Source organism: Glycine max, chromosome 14, assembly GCF_000004515.6.
Source record: "Glycine max cultivar Williams 82 chromosome 14, Glycine_max_v4.0, whole genome shotgun sequence".
NCBI lineage: Eukaryota > Viridiplantae > Streptophyta > Magnoliopsida > Fabales > Fabaceae > Glycine > Glycine max.
Window position 1 is genome coordinate 42,759,377 of NC_038250.2, and position 19,525 is coordinate 42,778,901.

The 19,525-nt window shown below is 31.6% G+C and overlaps 2 protein-coding genes across 7 annotated transcripts; both read right to left on the reverse strand.

Moving 5' to 3' along the window:
* Positions 1-8,442: 8,442 nt before the first annotated feature.
* LOC100778362 (zinc finger CCCH domain-containing protein 15 homolog) lies at positions 8,443-10,896 on the reverse strand. Of its 3 annotated transcripts, none has more exons than XR_005888270.1 (3): positions 10,683-10,896; positions 9,288-9,710; positions 8,443-8,544 (listed from the first exon to the last, which is right to left on the reverse strand). XR_005888270.1 is itself a non-coding variant. In XM_041008978.1 (2 exons), the coding sequence occupies exons 1-2, from the start codon at positions 10,893-10,895 to the stop codon at positions 9,576-9,578; spliced, it is 348 nt and encodes a 115-aa protein (XP_040864912.1). In that variant the 5' UTR covers position 10,896; the 3' UTR covers positions 8,443-9,575. The 3 variants fall into 3 exon arrangements, 1 of the variants encoding a protein (XP_040864912.1); XR_005888271.1 differs by having other exon boundaries at positions 9,575-9,710; positions 10,683-10,882; XM_041008978.1 differs by having other exon boundaries at positions 8,443-9,710.
* A 2,175-nt stretch (positions 10,897-13,071) lies between these two features.
* LOC100776591 (low affinity sulfate transporter 3) lies at positions 13,072-19,299 on the reverse strand. Of its 4 annotated transcripts, none has more exons than XM_003544137.5 (12): positions 18,103-19,296; positions 17,932-17,980; positions 17,632-17,839; positions 17,055-17,247; positions 16,826-16,891; positions 16,504-16,734; positions 16,267-16,393; positions 15,866-16,152; positions 14,195-14,388; positions 14,028-14,113; positions 13,848-13,924; positions 13,072-13,529 (listed from the first exon to the last, which is right to left on the reverse strand). In XM_003544137.5, the coding sequence occupies exons 1-12, from the start codon at positions 18,403-18,405 to the stop codon at positions 13,386-13,388; spliced, it is 1,965 nt and encodes a 654-aa protein (XP_003544185.1). In that variant the 5' UTR covers positions 18,406-19,296; the 3' UTR covers positions 13,072-13,385. The 4 variants fall into 4 exon arrangements, with proteins under 4 accessions (XP_003544185.1, XP_006596332.1, XP_014622700.1 ...); XM_014767214.3 differs by having other exon boundaries at positions 13,319-13,529; positions 13,828-13,924; positions 18,103-19,299; XM_006596268.4 differs by having other exon boundaries at positions 13,319-13,529; positions 13,813-13,924; positions 18,103-19,299.
* Between the last annotated feature and the right edge of the window lie 226 nt (positions 19,300-19,525).

A 19,525-nucleotide genomic window follows, 5' to 3' on the forward strand; every position in this document is an offset into this window, starting at 1 on the left:
CAAAAACGATATAAAATGTTATTTTCGACCGATGTAAAAACTGCGATTTCTAGTAGTGCATGAGTATCACACTTCTCTCTTTTATTGTTGTTAATAACATGCACAAATTCATAATAGTTGGTTCACTTTTTATTGTGAGATATTGAAGAAAATTTATTATATTACTTGCCATCATTATATTCTTTTTGAACAAAAAATTGTCAAAAGTTTTTTTTTTTACAAGAATCATGTTGTTCTTAATGTAGGTCGAGCAGAAAGAGGGTATTACATGTACAAATGAGAAGTGTGTGAGATTCTCATGTCTACTCCCTTTGGAGTCTTTATCGTTGTTCAATAAAATCCTCAAACAAGGGATTATTTCTATGTTTACTTTTAGTTAACATTAAGTGAGCATTTGAGACCTATTATACCAATTTTTGTCCAGTAGAGACATAAAAAACTGCATAGTCCTTGTGGTGTTTTACTCAATTCAGTACTGTTACTTGCATGGATTATCTTATTATCCCATTTTAACTTACATGGGTTTGGTTTATAAAAGTGCACCATCTTTAGACCAGGAAATTTTCGCTTATATTGTTTCAATTATCTATTGATGAGTTATATACTAGGTAACTAATTAACGACTAAAGTTAAGTTTAGATAACTTCTCAACAATTATGTACAAGAAAAGAAAATAAAATCATAAAATTAATGAAGTTTTGAATTTAAAATACTTATTATAAAAGTCAACAAACTTATCATATATAGTGGGATATGATTGGATGACAATGAAATTATTTTACACTATCAATGCATAACTTATTTTCTCTTAAGTTTTTCCAATAATTATTTATAAAATCTCTTTCATTTGCTTTATCTAAAAGTTGATTTTAATTTCTACATAAGTTAATTTTAACAAAAAAAAAAATGGGAGAAGCTAATCTATTTTATCTTCTATTATTTTCTCTACAATTATTTATTGAGAAGTTTTATCTAAAGGGTCATATATAAAACTTTTTTTAGCACATATTGTGAATATTAATTATATAATAGCATAAACATGTAGAGAGATTATATATGAATAATTGTTATGTTTTTAACTTTCCCCCCAAAAAAATCGAGAAACATTGTTATCAAACATAAAATTATTGATTATTTTCAAGTACTTGAAATTCATTTATGAATTTGTAATGTTGTTTAGTATTTACACATCCTAAATATTTGAATGCAACAACGGAATCACAATTTCATTGTGTTGAAAGGGAATCATGGTCATGAGTCCATCATGGTATTCAAATCCCATAAAAATGTTTTTTTTAATGTTTATTATTTTTTCATAGTTAATTTTTTTCTTATATTTTTATTACTGCAATTAATTTTGTGAAGGATTATTGACTTATTTTTTCATTTTAATTCAGACTTGTGACAGCTCGCATGAAGTAGATATAGTACATTGTTGGACCTCACTCCCCTCATGAATGCCCCTCGTATGAAGGGGAAGATCCAAACGACTGTGTCAGCACGCACTGTGAGGATGAGCGATAGCAGCAACAGTTTAAGGCAGACGCAAGGCCAACTGTTGATAGGATCATTGGACCTCCACTTGGAAGAGGTCTAGTTGATTTGTCCCTTATTCGGTCTTACAAGGATCACTGTGTCGATCATCTTTAGATCTATCAAGAGCTGTCAGAGTTGAAGTTTTTTAGCCATAATGCCCAGGTTTAGCATTCCCTACTCAACTGCTAGTTAGGACTTATGTGGACAGATCGGGGTTATCAAATCTTGTTACGTCGTGGTATCCTGCCGCAAACAAGGACTTGGTGAATGCCTTTTTTGAGAGGTGACACCAGGAGATGTCTTCCTTCCACCTACCTATCGGATGACTATCACTCTAGATGATGTGTATTGTCTATTGCACTTGCTATGACAGGAAAACCCACTGATCATGTCCCATCGTAGTTTGATAGAGAGATAACGAAGATCCTGCTAATGACTCATCTTGGCATTCCACAGCAGCGGCGACAAACATAGGTTCCAGTGTGAGGTTGACATTGCTGGCAGACCTATATCTCCGCTATATTGAGTCAAGCTTCTATGTTTGGGTTGCCATGGCTTATCTCTTGCAATTGATTGACACTATAATATTTGACGACAAGTCCTCGACTCATGTCCATGTCACATACCACTAGTACCTAAGCAACCTAAATGCTTGCCATGAGTACGTATGGGGAGTCATTGCACTAGCGTGCCTCTACGACCATCTCTCCTATGCGAGCCAATATACCAGCAAGCAGTATGGAGGTTATATGATGTTACTCATGCTAAGTAAATTATTTTAGTATTGTAATTATTTTTTATTATTGAAATTAATATTTTTTTTACAGTCATGTGTGTTTGCACATCTACCTAGTGTTGACTACTTAGAGTCGGAGGATTGTGTGGTGAAGGACCCAATAGCCACCAGATAGAAGCCATTGGGAGGTATTGGGTGTGCCCTTCTGGTCAGGGAGAGACTGGATGACCTACAAATGGATGTTATCGTCTGGTGTCCATATGAGGAGCATAGAGGTGTGACACCTTTCACCGAGCAAACCCTTTTTCTTTGGCTTCATTAGATGCAGGATGGACGTGAGGCCTTATCGTTCAAAGAGGGTGCTGAGGTAGTTTTAGCCATGTACAGACAATTCTACGCCAGCAACCTCCTTGTCATACGAATCAACTTTATGATAAGGCATGGACAAAGTTGCAACAACATATCATTCCTTTGGGCGATGTTGTACTAGCTAGGGATTCTTGGGCTTGCACCTCTACTATTTGTCTTGATTTTACAAGGATTTTCACCCCTGTGTCATTCCATCAAAGGATAGACAGCTACCATGTGGTCTTGTATGTTTACCGCCCATCCCCATATAGCCATAGTTGCAGCCATTAGTAGACTATGTACAGGTAGAGACTAAACTTGTCAGGTAATGTAAAATAGATTTAGTTGATTTTTTTCATAAATTTTCGCTGAAAAAATAATTACTAATTGTAATTGTTATTGGTGGATCGATGCCGGAATGCATCAAGAGTTATGCAAAGCTTGCTGGACCTCAGAGTTGTGTCAGAGGGCATGAGTCATCATCAGGTCATACAACAAGCTTTGCTATTGTTGCATGAAAGCTTAACAACTACGTGCAGCTCAGAGACACAAAGATAGCATAAAAGGCCTAAAGAAGCTAGAGTTTAGCTACACACACCTCTCTAATAGCTAAGCTCATCTCCTTGAGATGAGAAGCTAGAGCTTAGCTACACACCCCCTATAATAGCTAAGGTCACCCTCATGACAAAATACATGAAAATACAAAAAAGTTCCTACTATAAAGACTACTCAAAATGTCTCGAAATACAAGGCTAAAACCCTATACTACTAGAATGAACAAAATACAAGGCCCAAACGAAGGAAAAAGTTATTTTAATATTTACAAAGATAAGCGGGCTCATACTTAGCCCATGGGCTCGAAATCTACCCTAAGGCTCATGAGAACCCTAGGGTCTTCCCTTGGATCTCTGGCCCAATCTACTTGAAGTCTTCTATCCAATGCCCTTGTGGGTTAGGATTGCATCATTGGATGGTGACAAGAAGGGTGGTAAAGGTGGTTGATTATATATTATTATTATTATTATTATTATTATTATTATTATTATCATTATCATTATTATTATTATTATTATTTAATGTAGTATGTACAATTTTTTATGTTTTTTTTTCATTTTATGTTGTAGTTGAATTACTTTTTTTGTTCATCAATTGTTTAAACAACATGTGCATAGTAACAACAATTTCTTTAATTGATTCATAAAACACACATCAACAACTAAATAAGCACTGATAATACAGACCTTCCTTAAAAAAAAAAAACAACCAGCATATAATTCTTATAAAGTAAAACAATAACTACACAGATTTTTCATGCATTAGAACAATGATCTCATCAACAGATCTTGGTTTATTAGTTTACACAACAAGATAAGGGTTTCATTTGGAGATTAGTCGAAAATTGCATTCAACTCAATTAGGCATTTGCTACTAAATTCCGAAAAGATAAAAAATAATTTACCCATATCATTGTCGCATTTAAGCTTCGTACACTCGTATTCAATACAATCATCATCTACGTAAATAGGTTGACGATAAAAAGATCAAGTAAATTTCTATAACCTCTGATGGAGTCCATGATTTTTTCCCTTAAAGCGTCAAGCCACATGTTCTCACTTATTGTGAAAACTTTAAGACCACTAGGACATTCAAACAATATCCCTTCTGATGATGAAAGTATGCCACCATCACAATACACAATAGTAGATATATTCTCCATGTTTTAAGCAATACGGTGAATATCAAGAAGCAAAGGTGTTGAGTTGCATCAAACCACTAGTATTATTTGTATGGGATGATCTATTGTTCTCTCGTGAGTCATACCAATGGTTGAGATCACATCGACAATATAAACGGTTGAAATTGTGTCTACATTTAATACAATCATTATGCATATCATAAAAAAGTAGTGTTCAATCAATACGTCTCAGAGAAAAATAGTGTTCAGTCAATAAATACAATATTTCAATGTTCAATCAATAAAAAATAACTAATGTATTTTCTATTTTTTATTAGTAATTCTAAAAAAATAGTACAACGGAATCATGTTTCTGTTGATATTTTTTTTTCTACCTCAACGGAATCATGATTTTATTGTTTTAAGGGGGTGTCAAAAAAAAGTTACAACGAAATCATGATTCTATTATATTTTTTTTCACCTCAATGGAATCATAATTTTGTTGTGTTGTGAAAAAACATAACAACAAAATCATGATTATATTGTGTTAAGGGGGGTTCCAAAAAAAAACTACATCAGAATCGTGATTTCTTTGTAATGTCTAGATTGACAAAAAAAAATATACAATGAAATCATGGTTCCGTTGTACATTATACAACGAAAATGCGATTCCATTGTGTTGTGGAGGGTGTGAATAATGTACAATAGAATCACAATTCTTTTATGCATTTGATTCAACGAAAACATGATTCTATGGGAATGATAATTTGGAAATTAAAAAAAAAAGATCAACCCCTTAATAGGGACTAATAGAAAATGGGATGGGGTCAATAACAACTCCCTTTTTGTAGCCAATCTTCAAAGCCACCTTTTGAATCATTTGTAGCCAAGAATCCAACTCCATCTTCAATTCAACATCAACCAACCCCATGGTAGAATGGATATATTTAAATATATTTAGTATTTATATGGGTTGATCTATTGTTCTCTCGTGAGTTATATCAATGGTTGAGATCACACTGACAATATAAATGATTTGAATTGTGTCTACATTTAATACGATCATTATGCATATCATAAAAAAGTAGTGTTACGTATCAGAGAAAAATAGTGTTCAGTCAATAAATACAGTGTTGCAATGTTCAATCAATAAAAACCACCAAATGTATTTTCTATTTTTTATTAGTAATTCTAAAAAGAATAGTGCAACGGAATCATGATTTTGTTGTTTTAAGGGGGTGCCAACAAAAGTTACAATGAAATCATGATCCTATTGTATTTTTTTTTCACCTCAATGGAATCATAATTATATTGTGTTGTGAAAAAACATAACAAAATCACGATTCTATTGTGTTAAGGGGGGTTCAAAAAAAAAATTACATCAGAATTGTGATTCCTTTGTAATGTTTGGATTGGCAAAAAAAATATAATGAAATCGTGATTCCGTTATACATTATAGAACGAAATTGCAGTTTTGTTGTATTGTGCAGAGTGTGAAGAATGTACAATAGAATCACAATTCTTTTGTACATTTAATTCAATGAAAACATGATTCTTTAGGAATGATAATTTGGGAATAAGAAAAAAACCAATGACTAATAGCAAATGGAATGAGATCAATAACAACTCCCTTTTTGTAGCCAATCTCCAAAGCCACCTTTTGAACCATTTGTAGCCATGAATCCAACTCCATTTTCAATTCGACGTCAACCAACCCTATGGTAGAATGGATATATTTAATATATTTGGTATTTAATTCCTAATATATTATTATTTATTCACTAATGAATCCACAATTCGTTGTATTTAAATTCAAAGATTTATAACACTAAAACATGGTCTAAATTTGGCTTAAAAAAACATTGTTTCAAAATATTGGTAACATTCTTTTGATAAATAGACAATTAGACATATAAAGAGAAATCCATACAAAAATGATAAGCTATAGAATAAGAGGCCCCAAAACATCATGGATATCAAGATCACCACAATCTGGGGAAGATTGTCGAGGTGGAATAGGGATTGGACCTTAATGCATTAAAGGAATGTTTTATGAAAGAAAATGTTTACAATCAATTTTTTTTTCGGTAGGGAGTGGAAAAAAATATTAATTGTAAATACTTTTTTTCATAAAGCATTCCTCTCCCATATAATGTGTGTTTGTCTTTACATTCAACGGAACGTAATGCTATTCCATCCCCTCCCCAACAGAGACGAAGTTACGTGGGAAGGTGGGGGACCTTGGCCCCCTGATTTTTTTTATTAAACTACAAAATTAATAGAACATTTTTTGTAAAGCAAAATTAATAGGAGGTTAGCTATTGTATTTATCAAATTTTACTTATTACACAATCATATTTTATTCTTCCTTTTGGGCTTTGTTAAATATTACTTGTTGGCCGTGATTAGGATAAAAAATGCGATGATAAAAATAGAATATGATAAAATCAGGATAAGTTTTAATCCTAGCAAATATTTGGCGTGAACGGTAGGATATGCTGAAATTTTAAAAATATTATTTCATTAAAATTACCTACAATTTCTAAAATAAAATTTTAATTTATTTTATTACAAATTCAATTTTTTTATAAATTATGAAAATTATATTAAAAAAATAATTTTAACTAAATTATACAAATTTATATTTTATTTATGCAGTTAATTTTTTATATAGTTATAAAAAATTGTATAAGGTTTTTAAAAGAGTCAAATATTTCACTTTGAAAAATATTTGAATAATAATTATTTAATTTTTCATATTTTAATTTAAATTTTTGTGTCAAAATTATTATTATTAATATATATATATATATATTGTTACTATATTTACATATATATGCTATATAAATTAGTTTATTACCATATATAGAAAGGGGAACTATTATATCCTATTGGTACAACAAACAATGGATGATAACTCAATATGATAACTATCCTATCGTATTCCCTCTTATCATTATCATGACCATCAAACAGACTCTTAATGATTAGCATCTTTTGATTTATTTCTACAAAAATGCTATGATTCATTAATTTGAAATTAACTTCTTATTTTTATCTATTATGGATAACCAAAATAGTTAGAGTGGACTACAGGAGGCTATAAATTAAATTTTTATTTCCTATATCATAAATAAAAAATTTATTAATTGTTTTTTATTAATTTACATGTGTTAATGTGCATTTGTATTTGCTGCATGTGTTAAGAAGCATAATTATTATCTTGATAGCTATTTGTTGTAAATCAAAATAAATCTTAAAAGACTAATTTAATTATTTTAGTCTTTCGCTCCATCCCCGCCTCCCCACATGCATTTTTGCCTCGAAAAGCATAAAATGTCCATTGAACATGGGATGTGAAGGATTATTGCCCCAAACACAACTAATCAATATAATAAAATGAGATGTGAAGGATTATTACCCCAAAATTTTCAATCTCAATTTTAAATCTACTTATGATATTTTTCTTGTCTTGGAGGAGTAAATAAAAAGCCCCAATTAATGCACAAAAAGGAGGTTAAGACCGCATACATACTAAAGTATGATCTGATAACACTTATTAAGGGCATTATCGACATCCTCATGGCATAAATAGTGCCAATTTGCTTTTCTTTCTTTGTTCCTTTTGAGTACTTAAGAAAGCAAGAAATTCAAAACGGTATATTAGCTGCTTCTCTATTTATTCATGGCCAGGTCACACATTTGACTTTATTTGTACATATGCTGCAAGTACTTGCTCATGGTTTAAACTTCTAGTTTAGAAATTTATAAGAAAAAAAAACCTTCTAGTTTAGAAAATGAACTTGTTAATAACATTATTTTCTTGCATGAAAAGTAGCACCGTTGAAGAAGCTGATCATGTTCACTGAATCCTATCATTCTAGCTCTTCAATTGTCCGGGAAGGTCACTCAAGTGTCAAGATGCAACCTATAACCAATAATGGAATAATAGCATCTTGGTTTGATAGTTCTTATTTTCTAGACGTTCTCATCACTATGAACAAATATTTCAAGATTTGGTTCTCTCATTCTCTAGTCACAAACACATTGCTCGGAGTATTCTATCAAATTTTAAAATATAAAATAGTAAAGGGGGAGGGGGGGGGGGGGGGAGATGTTGCAAGGAAAATAAAAGAATACATCTAAATTACCCACAACCGCCATAACTCAAGTTTCATTATTTGTAAAATTGTGTAAACAATATACACACTATTGTTAAAGAAGTAAATTGTGAGTGACATTGAATTATCTGGCCAGCAAAAAAAAAAAAAAAAGAATCAGTATTACTGCTGTAGTGCTGATTGATGTTATATGTTCAATTAACTATGGCAAGAACTGCAGAAAATACTATTTTGATGTCAATTAGGGGAATAAATGATAAGAACCTTGCAATTGGATCCATCAATATACAACTAAATCTTGGGTTTTAATTAATCACCCTGTAATCACTAGTCATTGCAAAATTGTCAAGGGTGCTAAACAAAAAAATGCATAGTAAACACAACTCAAGGTAAGGAATACTGCCTCAGCAACAGGGTAAAAATGTGTAAGGGATCTTGGTTGAACAACTATGACAGTTTAACCTACAATATCACCCTCACATGAGTAGCTTTAATTTAAACTGGATGCATAGACATGCATACGTCTACCTATTTTGTCTTGAAGTATTGATCACTTGGTCATTAAATAGAGGCATGTGATTTTTTTCTAAAACCAGGCCAAGGACCAATTAGCCTAAACTATCAAGTTATGAGATGAAGGCACATGAATGTCTTTATAATATCTCGAAAAGTTTGTACTCGTAAAATCAATCAAGAAATCAACATGTGGAAAAAACTATATTCATAAGTAGTTCACACTTCACACAACAAAAGGTACATAGTAGGTACCCTTGTACTAATGAATCTGGCGAAAACCTCTCCAGCATATTTAAAGAGCAATGAAATTAAAAATTTGTAATGTTAATATCAGAGAAGATATCTAACTGCCCACCTATATGGAAATGTCTTATCTCAGAGAAGAAATTCATCACTAGATGGACACAACAACTTGTTATGTTCCAGCTGTTCATAATGCACAAATTTTTAAGAAACAGATCCACCCTGGTGACATATAGAAACAATCTTTTCATTGTTTCCTTTCCTTTGCTAAAGGTACAAACTTCATATTTCGAAAATATATTGTTACAGAAAAGATTTTGATCCAAAAATAAAATATCTCAAAGCATGACCATAAAGAGTTTTTATGAATTATGAAGCAATGAAAAGAAAGTAAGAAACCTCAATATCGTGAATTATCAAACACCCATGGCTCATGTAAAAATAGCTCCCGGCCATTCATTTGGACAGTTCCTGCAGCAATATCTTCTGCACGCTTACTGGATACTTCGGCTTTTCTGGCTGATACTGCAGCGTCCTGAAAACAATGAGTACACATACTATCAATTTGGAGACTGTAACAGATTAAATTGGTAATTCCCTGCATTAGAATAAAGTTTCTCAAAAAACTTGCTTAAAAGTGCTTCAATCTGCTTGAGTGAAACCATGGGCAGCTCAACCAATTGATTGCAATATTATCCCCATTTATAGATGACTAGGCCATCCAATTAATCAAATTCTGATTTCAAGTTTTTAACCAATGTGAAGAAATTATTTGCAGTCAAGTAACTTAACCTCAAAAAAATTTGCATATAAATAAATCCACCCAGACCCTCGTGTGATAAAATGTTATAGAAAAAATTAAACAGTCATGGCATGAGGCCCCATTCTGTATTGAATACAACCATATTCTTGATTCTTCATCTTTCATTTTCTTCTCATAGGTAATTATCAAATGTAAACACGTACTTTAAAAACATTATCTCATTCGCATCCTTCTTCTCTTAAGGGAGACAAGGAGCTACTTGAACCAAAATTAATCGCATTTAATCAACCTACCTAGGAAGCCATCATGAACACCAGTATGTTTAATTAGTGTACCTAAACCAATTTTACATTTTTAGCTTTCAAACAACAATACAAGATAGCTAACCAATTTTGCGTGATCAGCCCACCATAGAACATGATGTTCAAAAACTACCCTATGCCCCATATTAACAGAGAGACAGTATCATATAAGATGAAAAAGTCTTCTTTTGTTAATTCTAAACTTGATTACAATCATAATTTTGAATAATTTCTTTTAGAAAAAATACATAACCAAACTCATCAAATTGTTGGAAAAAGAAATATAAAAATTCGCAAAATTCGGAATCGCGTAATCATATAAATGCCTACCTATTGTTTAAAAAAAACAAAAACAAAATACAGAATTTGAAACTGAACAAAGCGATAAAGAAAGAAAAACCCTAAATATGGAATTGGGAAAGTAGAAGATAATAAAAGAGACCTTGTGGCGCTTCCATGAGAGAAACTGTTCCTGTGAGAGAGTAGGCTTCGGCCTCTCTTGTTCGGGTTTTTCCTGTGATGATTCAGTTTCAGCTCCCATCGTTTCGTTATTCCCAACCAAAGCACCAGATACTTTAGGGAAGGGTACACGACGAACCCCTGCAACTACAAGGCCTCTCAACGATGTGTCCTTTAATCTTTCGCTTAATTGCATTTCTTATTCTTAATTTTTTAAATGTTGTTACATTTTATTTCTAATAAATTAATTTGATATACTTTACTTCTTATTTCTTTTAAAGAAACTTAGAATTTTATCTTTTGTTATTTATTCATTAATAAACACAAAAATTAAGAGTAAAATTTCTCAAAAAAATATAAAGTTGGATAGAAAATTTGTAAAAAAAAAAGAAGTACAATTATATTAAGGATAAAATAATAAGAGATAAAATTTATAAGTTTTTTAAAGAATAAAATATACTAAATTAATTTTTTGGAACATTAAAGATTAAAATTTTGAAATTAAAATTACAATTAAGTATTAACCTTTTGTTAAGCATCTTTTCCATTTTAGTCTTGTAAGTTGGTAAGTTTTTTTTTTTAACAGTCTTGCCCTTTTTTAATTTTGGTTCAAGTAGTTTTGTTTCACGTTTAGTTAATGTAAATTTGTGTTTTTAAAAACTAAGGAGTAAATTTACCTAGATTAAAAATAAAAATTTTGAAATCATAAAATGACTAAAATTAAAAAATGCAAATTTACAAAAATAAAAATGAATAAAAAAGTTGCCAGCATCAAAACCAAAAAAGCACGTGCTAACAGGGATAAAATGAAGAAAAAAACTGAAGGGAACCAAAATTTAAAAAACATAAACTTACAACAATTAAAATTAAATTCATATATAAGACATAATAGAAAAGGACAATAGTCAATCCCTTAAAAGCTAAAGGGGAAATACCATAATATGCCTTTATTTATTGTTAAACTAGTATTTGTATTTTATCATGTCTATTGAATAAAATAAATGTTTAAATCTCATAAAAAAAAGATAAATGTTTAAATATGATTTATTCCTCTAATTAACATTTTTTTAATTTTAGTCTTTATTAAGTGTTTTATTTTTAATTTTTGTCCCTAATTTTTTCAAACATTTTGTTTTAAGTTTCTATGACCCGAATTATTACAAAACATTAAAGATAATTTCATCATGGTGTCATCAACAAAAAAGACAACATCAACACATGTTATCTTAGCAACAAAATGTTATGTCTAGTAGAATATCTTATCATCATAACATCAAAGAGATTAAAAATGAAATGAAACATTATAGGAATGAAAAATAATTAAAAAATACATGAATTAAAAGAATAATAGTATTGATAGGCATAAACAAATATTTAAATCTTAAATATAATGTATACATTTAATTTGAAATTAATATAAATTTAAAATATTTAAATGACAAGGAAAAATCAATCAACAATCTGAACCTTTTTCCACTTTTTTCCTTGTTCAACATTATAAGGTTGCTCACATATTATATAAAGATTTCATGTTCTCTCACTCACCTCATACACCATTCCTACTCTCTTAAACACACACATACTTTATAATAATAATAATAATAATAATAATAATAATAATAATAATAAACCATTCCAAACACTCTTAACAGCAGCACAGACACATTCAATTTAATATAGAATAAATAAATAAAAGAGACACAATTAGGTGTTGATAATTATAAATAAATAATTTAACTAAGATACGTTGTTTTTTTATAACATCATTCAATTATATATTGTCATATATGGTAAAACTATTGATTTTTATAATTACTTACAAATTATACTTAAGTGACTTAAGTATATTAACTGAAAAATAATCTGAAATTAAATTTTGTAATTTTTCAGTTGCCAGTGAGATTTACTTTTAACACTATTTTTACCTTGTTAATGATCCTTTTCAGTTCAAACAATAATTGAGTTTCAAGATTTTCGCGTAGGTAAATTTAATTGAGCACGTTTCACGACGTAGATAAATAAAAAAAAATGAGTTCAACATTGTGCGCCCAAAACAATAAAACAATCAACGTTTCAAACAAACAACACTAACTAAAATTTAGGAATTAAAAGACCAAAACATTTTTTTCTTAAATAAAAAAGAACCAAAAGTATATTCATTCCTTTTATTATCAAAATTTGAGTTTAATTTCTTTTTTTTTTTTTTACGTAAGAGTTTAATTTTTGTTATTAAAACATCTCTACATTATATGATTTTTAAGATAATTATTATAAAAATTAGCATACTTATTATATTTATAACAGTTTGTGATTAAATAATATTGTAAAAACTATTTACCTATTAATACATACACTAATTACCCAAATAAAAATCATGAAATGCATCTAAATCTTTATTTGAATTGTATTTAAGTGGCCATACAAAAAGAAAAAACACTCCCTGTCCAAAATTGAGATATTATAACAAGGTGGTGTATGCCCCCCACCCTCAGGGTGCATGGTATATTCCTGCCCCTCCAGTATAGCATGGTGATCCCTTTCGCTATAGATGTTCAGCTTGTGAAATACAAAATATATCACGCAGTTTTATGTGCTAAGATATGCAATTATGCGCTAACATTTTAAACAAAACCCAAACCCTGTGCAATAAATTAAGTTTAGAATCGGTGCATAGACACAAAATCAATCAAGCTCTTGCAATTTTGGTAGCGAGACATGCGTCTACAGCTTCTCCGACAGTAAGGAAAACCCATTCTTTTCCAATTTTGTCTACAAAGTGTGCAAGTTTAAGCTTGTGAATTACTAGCCACCTTGGGTTGACCATAGCTAACTGTAAAAACAACATAACACTTAGGTGTTAGAGTATGAAGGTTTGAGCAACCATGTGTAAAAATCATTATTAATTTCAATGTATAATTATAGTTTTGGCTCTCTTACTATTGTCATGTTGCCAATTTAGTTCCTCAATTTTCTATTTTTGTAAATTTAATCTCTTACTGTTTTAATTGTGTAATTTTTGGTTTTCCATTAACTTGACATCTAATATTTAATTGAAATGTTGACATGACAATGCATGACAATAGTAGGATAAAAAAAATGAAAATAAGTCTAACTTCAAAGAATATAACTAAATTCATGGTGGCCTCACTTCTACCCCACGGGAAAGCAATCTCTTGTGCAGTTCCTCAAGTGCTAGAATTCCGGAAGTATCAACATTCATCAAGTCTATCAAGGACAATTGCAAAGGGTCATTGGGATAATATCAAATTTAATTACGAATGTTTAGGCACTGAGACCTTTATATATGAAAAATGTAACAGATACTCACTTGTCATGTCCAGAATCACTGCTTGGACCCTACCCTTGGTGGTTTCTTTAAGGTCATCTTCATCTTGTGAGACCCACTTGAGAATTCTGGAACAAGTGAAAAAATTCATACACGGTTCTAATTTGGGCTAAACCCCTCTGAAAATCATTTGTAAATTGCTTGCTTGCCTTTCTCTGACAAAATTAGCATTTGCAAAGCAGAGTGAGCCAGAGCTTATGCGAATCACTATGATGCCTGGAGTGCTTATGGCCATGGGATATTGAGTCACATCACAGAAGGCTTCTGTTCTTGGAACTCTACCTAGAACTTCTATTCCAGGTCGAATTGATTGTATCAGTATCTTTGCAAACGAGATTATCACCTGCACATTAAAGAAAAAGAATTAGAGTATTTTGTGTAAAGGTTTCTTACATAATAATCTTATCATACATTGCTATATATTTGAAAATGTTTACCTTCGTATTATGGTTTACTAATTATATACACTAATTTGATTGTATCACAAATTGAAATTTCCAACACACCTCAGACAGAAGATTGGACATCTCAAGTATGAGGTTACCTATCATTTACTTATTTATCTTTACTTTTTTTAACATTACAACAATGGGTCAAGTAAATAGGTAAGTCTCTAACTGAAACATTGCTTCTAATTGGAAGACAAATAACTGAAGGAAAACATTGCTAATATCCTCCATAAGCATAACAACCCCCAAGATCTTTAGATAGGAACCACATAACAAGTACATAAAACATTGATAATAATGGTTGTTATGCTTAGGAATAAAAACTTTCCACAAGGAGGACCATATCAGAACTTCTATGAGTGACCAAGTCATTGGCTATACGTAATGCCCTTAACTTCTTGTGATTATATTACAAGAAGGCTTTCTTTACAACAAATCCAATACGCAGTATGATTATGGAACAAGAAAAGGTTTGGAGTACACGATACTATACAGTGACATTTAATTATTTAGAACAAAACGCAACACTCAATTTAATTATACAAGTTATGAATGTGTGGCCAAATTTGACGTCATAAAGTTAATTTGAAAGCACAATAAGTCTGGTATTTAAGAAGCAAGTGGTTCTTTCAAAAAAAAAAAAGGAGCAAGTGGTCAACCAAATTCAATGGTCCTTTGTCATGTGCAAATTGTCAATGAATTTTACGTTACTTCCTGCTTACAAGGATGCTAGTTAGTGTGCAATAGGGACTCAAATCACTTGTTTCCATTCTCTGTTCCTTCCTTGTCTCTCTAATTAAAAAACAGGACAAAACTCACGAGAAATACTTAAGTACTTTTAATCTTGTTATTCAATCAACATTGAGTTTAATTTTATACTAGTATGAGAAATCATTATTAGTATGATTTTAAGATAATTATTATAAAATTCAACAAACTTACCACAGTATATAATTAAGTGACAATTACATTGTCAATGGCTATTTACTCATCAAAATTAGAGTTTCACTTCAATATGCAGTGCAATAAAAGTTGTCATTAAAAGTCAGTGTTGGTTATGAAGATAGAAAAAACTCAAATTTTGAACAATGAACAATACTAAAAAGCACCTTAAGTATTGCACCTAAAATTTATTTAAAAAGTAGCATCTCAAGTGTAAGTTTTTAATTAATTTGTTGTTACTTCTAGCTCACAAGATACTAGTTAGTGTGCAGCTAGCACACAAATCATTTGCCCCATTTTCATTTAGTTCCATCTCTAATTAAAAAATAACATCACAGCAAAAAAGGAAATAAAAACTATCAAGAGAGAAAATATGTTATTTTTCAATTGGTGCAATAGAGGAAAAAATTTAAGTGGTGAATGACTTACTGCAACAAGAAGGCCAATCTCTACTGTTGCAAACAAGACCCCAAGAAAAGCACCAATACAAGCAAGAAAGTCCAATTTATCAACCTTCCAGATATAGCAAGCCTCACTTAGGTCAATTAATCCAGGAAGAGCAGAGAGGACGATAGAGGCAAGGATAGCCACAGGGGTGTAGTATAAGAGCCTTGTAAACAATTCCAGGGACAAAAACACTGTAACAGCCATCACAATGTTTGACACAGCTGTTTGACATCCAGCACTGAAATTCACTGCAGTCCTTGAGAAAGAACCTGAAATTATTCACCAAGAAACTATAAACAACTTTGATACATACACATGTAACACATCAAACATAAGAGGAGTTATACAAATTAATTGCACAATTTATTGGAAAAAGAAATCACCAGTTGCCACATAGCATGAAGTCAAAGATCCTGCAATGTTCATGATTCCCATTGACAACATTTCTTTGTTGCCATCAAGATGGTATCCCTTGATGGAAGCAAAAGATCGACCAACCGCTATTGCTTCCTGAATAAGAAGATCAAATTGCTATTAGGGTCATAGGACTCAGAACTGAGGAAATAATAGTAATAGTAATAATAATAATTTGGAGAAAATCAGAAAATGAATTAACATACTGTGAGGGCAATAACAGAACAAATCAACCCAATTTTTGCTGCTTGTCCGACATGTGGACCATGTAATTGCAACTGGTGAAGAGAACTTGGATTCAGACCTCCTTTGACATGCTTTATTATATTAACCCCATGCTTATCAGCTCTGGACAAATACACAATCAAGGTTGATAGTATAACTGAGAGAAGAGGAGAAATAGCAGGCAACCAGAAAAGCTTTCTATTTCTTCTGCCCTGGAATTAGATACATCATATGCACCATAAAATGTTAAAATTAAACAAAGAGGTAGTGAAGAAGGTAAATACCAGAAATTCAAGTACTTACAATAAATCGGGTAATTAGAATGAAAATCAAGAATGAACATCCCAGGACAAAATTCAGAGGGTTCCACTGTCAATTAAACAACCAAAGAAGAACAATATCAGATATTAACTTGAAGTTCAGCTTGCTATAAAATTCAAGGTTCAAAGTTATGAATAAGAAACTGTATAACTTTAGACGATAGTAAATAAACTTTATCAGAACATAAATAGCTAAAGTAAAACCAACTCACTTTTTGTCCAGGGGCAATTTGATTATGTAGTGACTTATAAACAGATGCCAACACTGATACTACATCTGTTTTGGAGGTAAAGTGACTAAGCCCCAGCAACCCTTTGAGCTGCTGAAGACCAATAATGATGGCAGCGCCTGCCATAAATCCAACTAAGGCAGCATGTGAAAGAAAATCCACAAGAAAACCCAACCTGCAAGTGTTGAAGGATAATCAAAAGTGAGAACTACTTATTAGGGGCATGTTTGATTTCTTTCTCAATTCTTTGGTTTTAAAAACTGTTTTGTAACACAATTTCGTGTTATTCAAAATCTATTGAGTTTTGAAATTTGGTTCCAAAACAAGTATTTTAAAAACCAAAAAATATAAACAGCTAGGATATATTTTCTCATTTTCTTCTTCTGTTTTGTGGTCCTGGGTCAAGGGTGTGGTGTGACATGGACTCTGGTGTGAGTCTGATTTCTTTGTTTCTTTCATAAACAAAAAACAGTTTTTGAAAATAGAAATCAATCACATCCATATATTGAGAAAACTACAAATTTACAAGAAATTTCACAAACTGATGTGAGGAATCCACCTGAAAACACCAAATGCAGTTTGAAAAATTCCGGTGAAGAAAGTCACAGTAAAGACAAGATTTCTGTAGGCATTAGGATTGGTAACTGGATCTTCCACTTTTGGGACCAGAGAGGCTAACAGCATTGACACTACAGCTACAGGTCCAATTGCAATTTCTCTTGAGCTTCCCATCATAGCATAAATAAGAGGAGGAACAACACTGGTATCTGAATGAAACAAAAAACCAAACCAATAGTGAAATTTAACCAAACCAAACCAAACCAATCAGTAGCAGTGTAGACTGAAGCCACATACTTACACAGGCCATATTCAGGAGCAACTTTTGCTAAAGTAGCATATCCTATGCTCTGCAAGATTCAAGTGGAAAACAGAAGAATGAAAGGACAAGATCTATGTAATCCTTCAATTTATCTTGAATGCATTGCACTGGGAAAAAAAAGACAGAAACATCATTTGTGAAACAAAATACCTGAGGTATGCAGAGACTGGCAAGAGTTAAGCCAGCCAAGAGATCATCTTTGAACTTGGAGACTTTGTAATCTCTCAACCAACTAATGATTGGGAACAAATTCTGCAGGCATGAGAGTGCATGTCCATTGATGGTTTTCCTCTTGGATGAGAAGCAGAACTTGTTGCCATGAGGCAGAATGGTTTCCTTGACAGAACTAAATAGCTTCTTCCAGAGAGGAGGAGGGTTGGGAGAATCAAGCACCCACTGGGACCTCTCTGTCTGGCCATGTTCCTCAAGATGAAAGACCCCTTGTTCTCTCATTATTGGAACTTGTTAAGAGGCTTCAATGCATGGTTTTGTTTGAAGTGTTTGGGTGAACTTTGGTCAGCTGTACTTATTGTACAATCTTGTCAGTTAAATATAACCAACACCACTCCTTTTGACAAAGGGATCAATTTATTTGGATGATTGCTTGAAAGGGGTAGCAGAGAGGTGGTGTGATAGAAGCCTGTTCTGGAAGAGGGATTGTTGTGACACCACATTGGTTGGCTTGTGTCAAAAGTTGTGACTGGTTGGGTGATAGTATGTAGAGTATAGACCCCCCTTTAATATGAATCCATATTAGGAGAGCATCTATTCCTACTTATGGGTGAACTTGGCTTTCAGGATATGGCCAAATTTCAATTTATAGCATCATTTCATTTTGCATGTAATGGAAGGGGAATATAAACAATTATATGTGGATTGTGGTCGGTTGGTACCTCAAGCTCTGGGATAATAAAGCTAGTTATTATCATCTGAACTGCAATAATTGAAATAAGAATTTCATGTGAATAACAACAAAGTGGTGAATTTGAGTGGATGGGTTCAGATTTTTAAACAAACTGGTTAGGAATTTGAATCCTGATTAAGGAATTCTAATTCAAGCATAAGTTATTATAACTTTCGATTCCTATAAATAAAACGAAATTTTAATTCTAACTCTTGTACACCAAGAAAACTTGGTTAGGAGAAGATAATCTACTTTTAAGTACCTTCAAATTTTCTAAAGATTAATCTCTGTAAATAACCAAAATACTCTCCTTCAATCATAGGTGTATAATAAAAAAGAATTTAATGTGAATTTAAAAAGGAATAAATATTATGCTAGCCATTATTGTCAGCAGTGCAATTCTGTGAAAGAATCAGAATTTCTGTATATTTGAGATAAACAATCAATGCCCGGTCAAGAAGGCATTCACAATCATGTCCTCATATATTCATTGGACCCGCTGTATTTTGGATTTTATACTTTGCAGCCGTCGGGCCAATTTTCTTTATTTAGAAGTCCTTTTTCACGGAGTAATACAATTAGTGACCACTTCTTACAGCGTCTTTTACAACAATGAAAGAGATATGAAAGAAATACAAACAAAAAAAACGGTAAGACAAGATGAGTTAT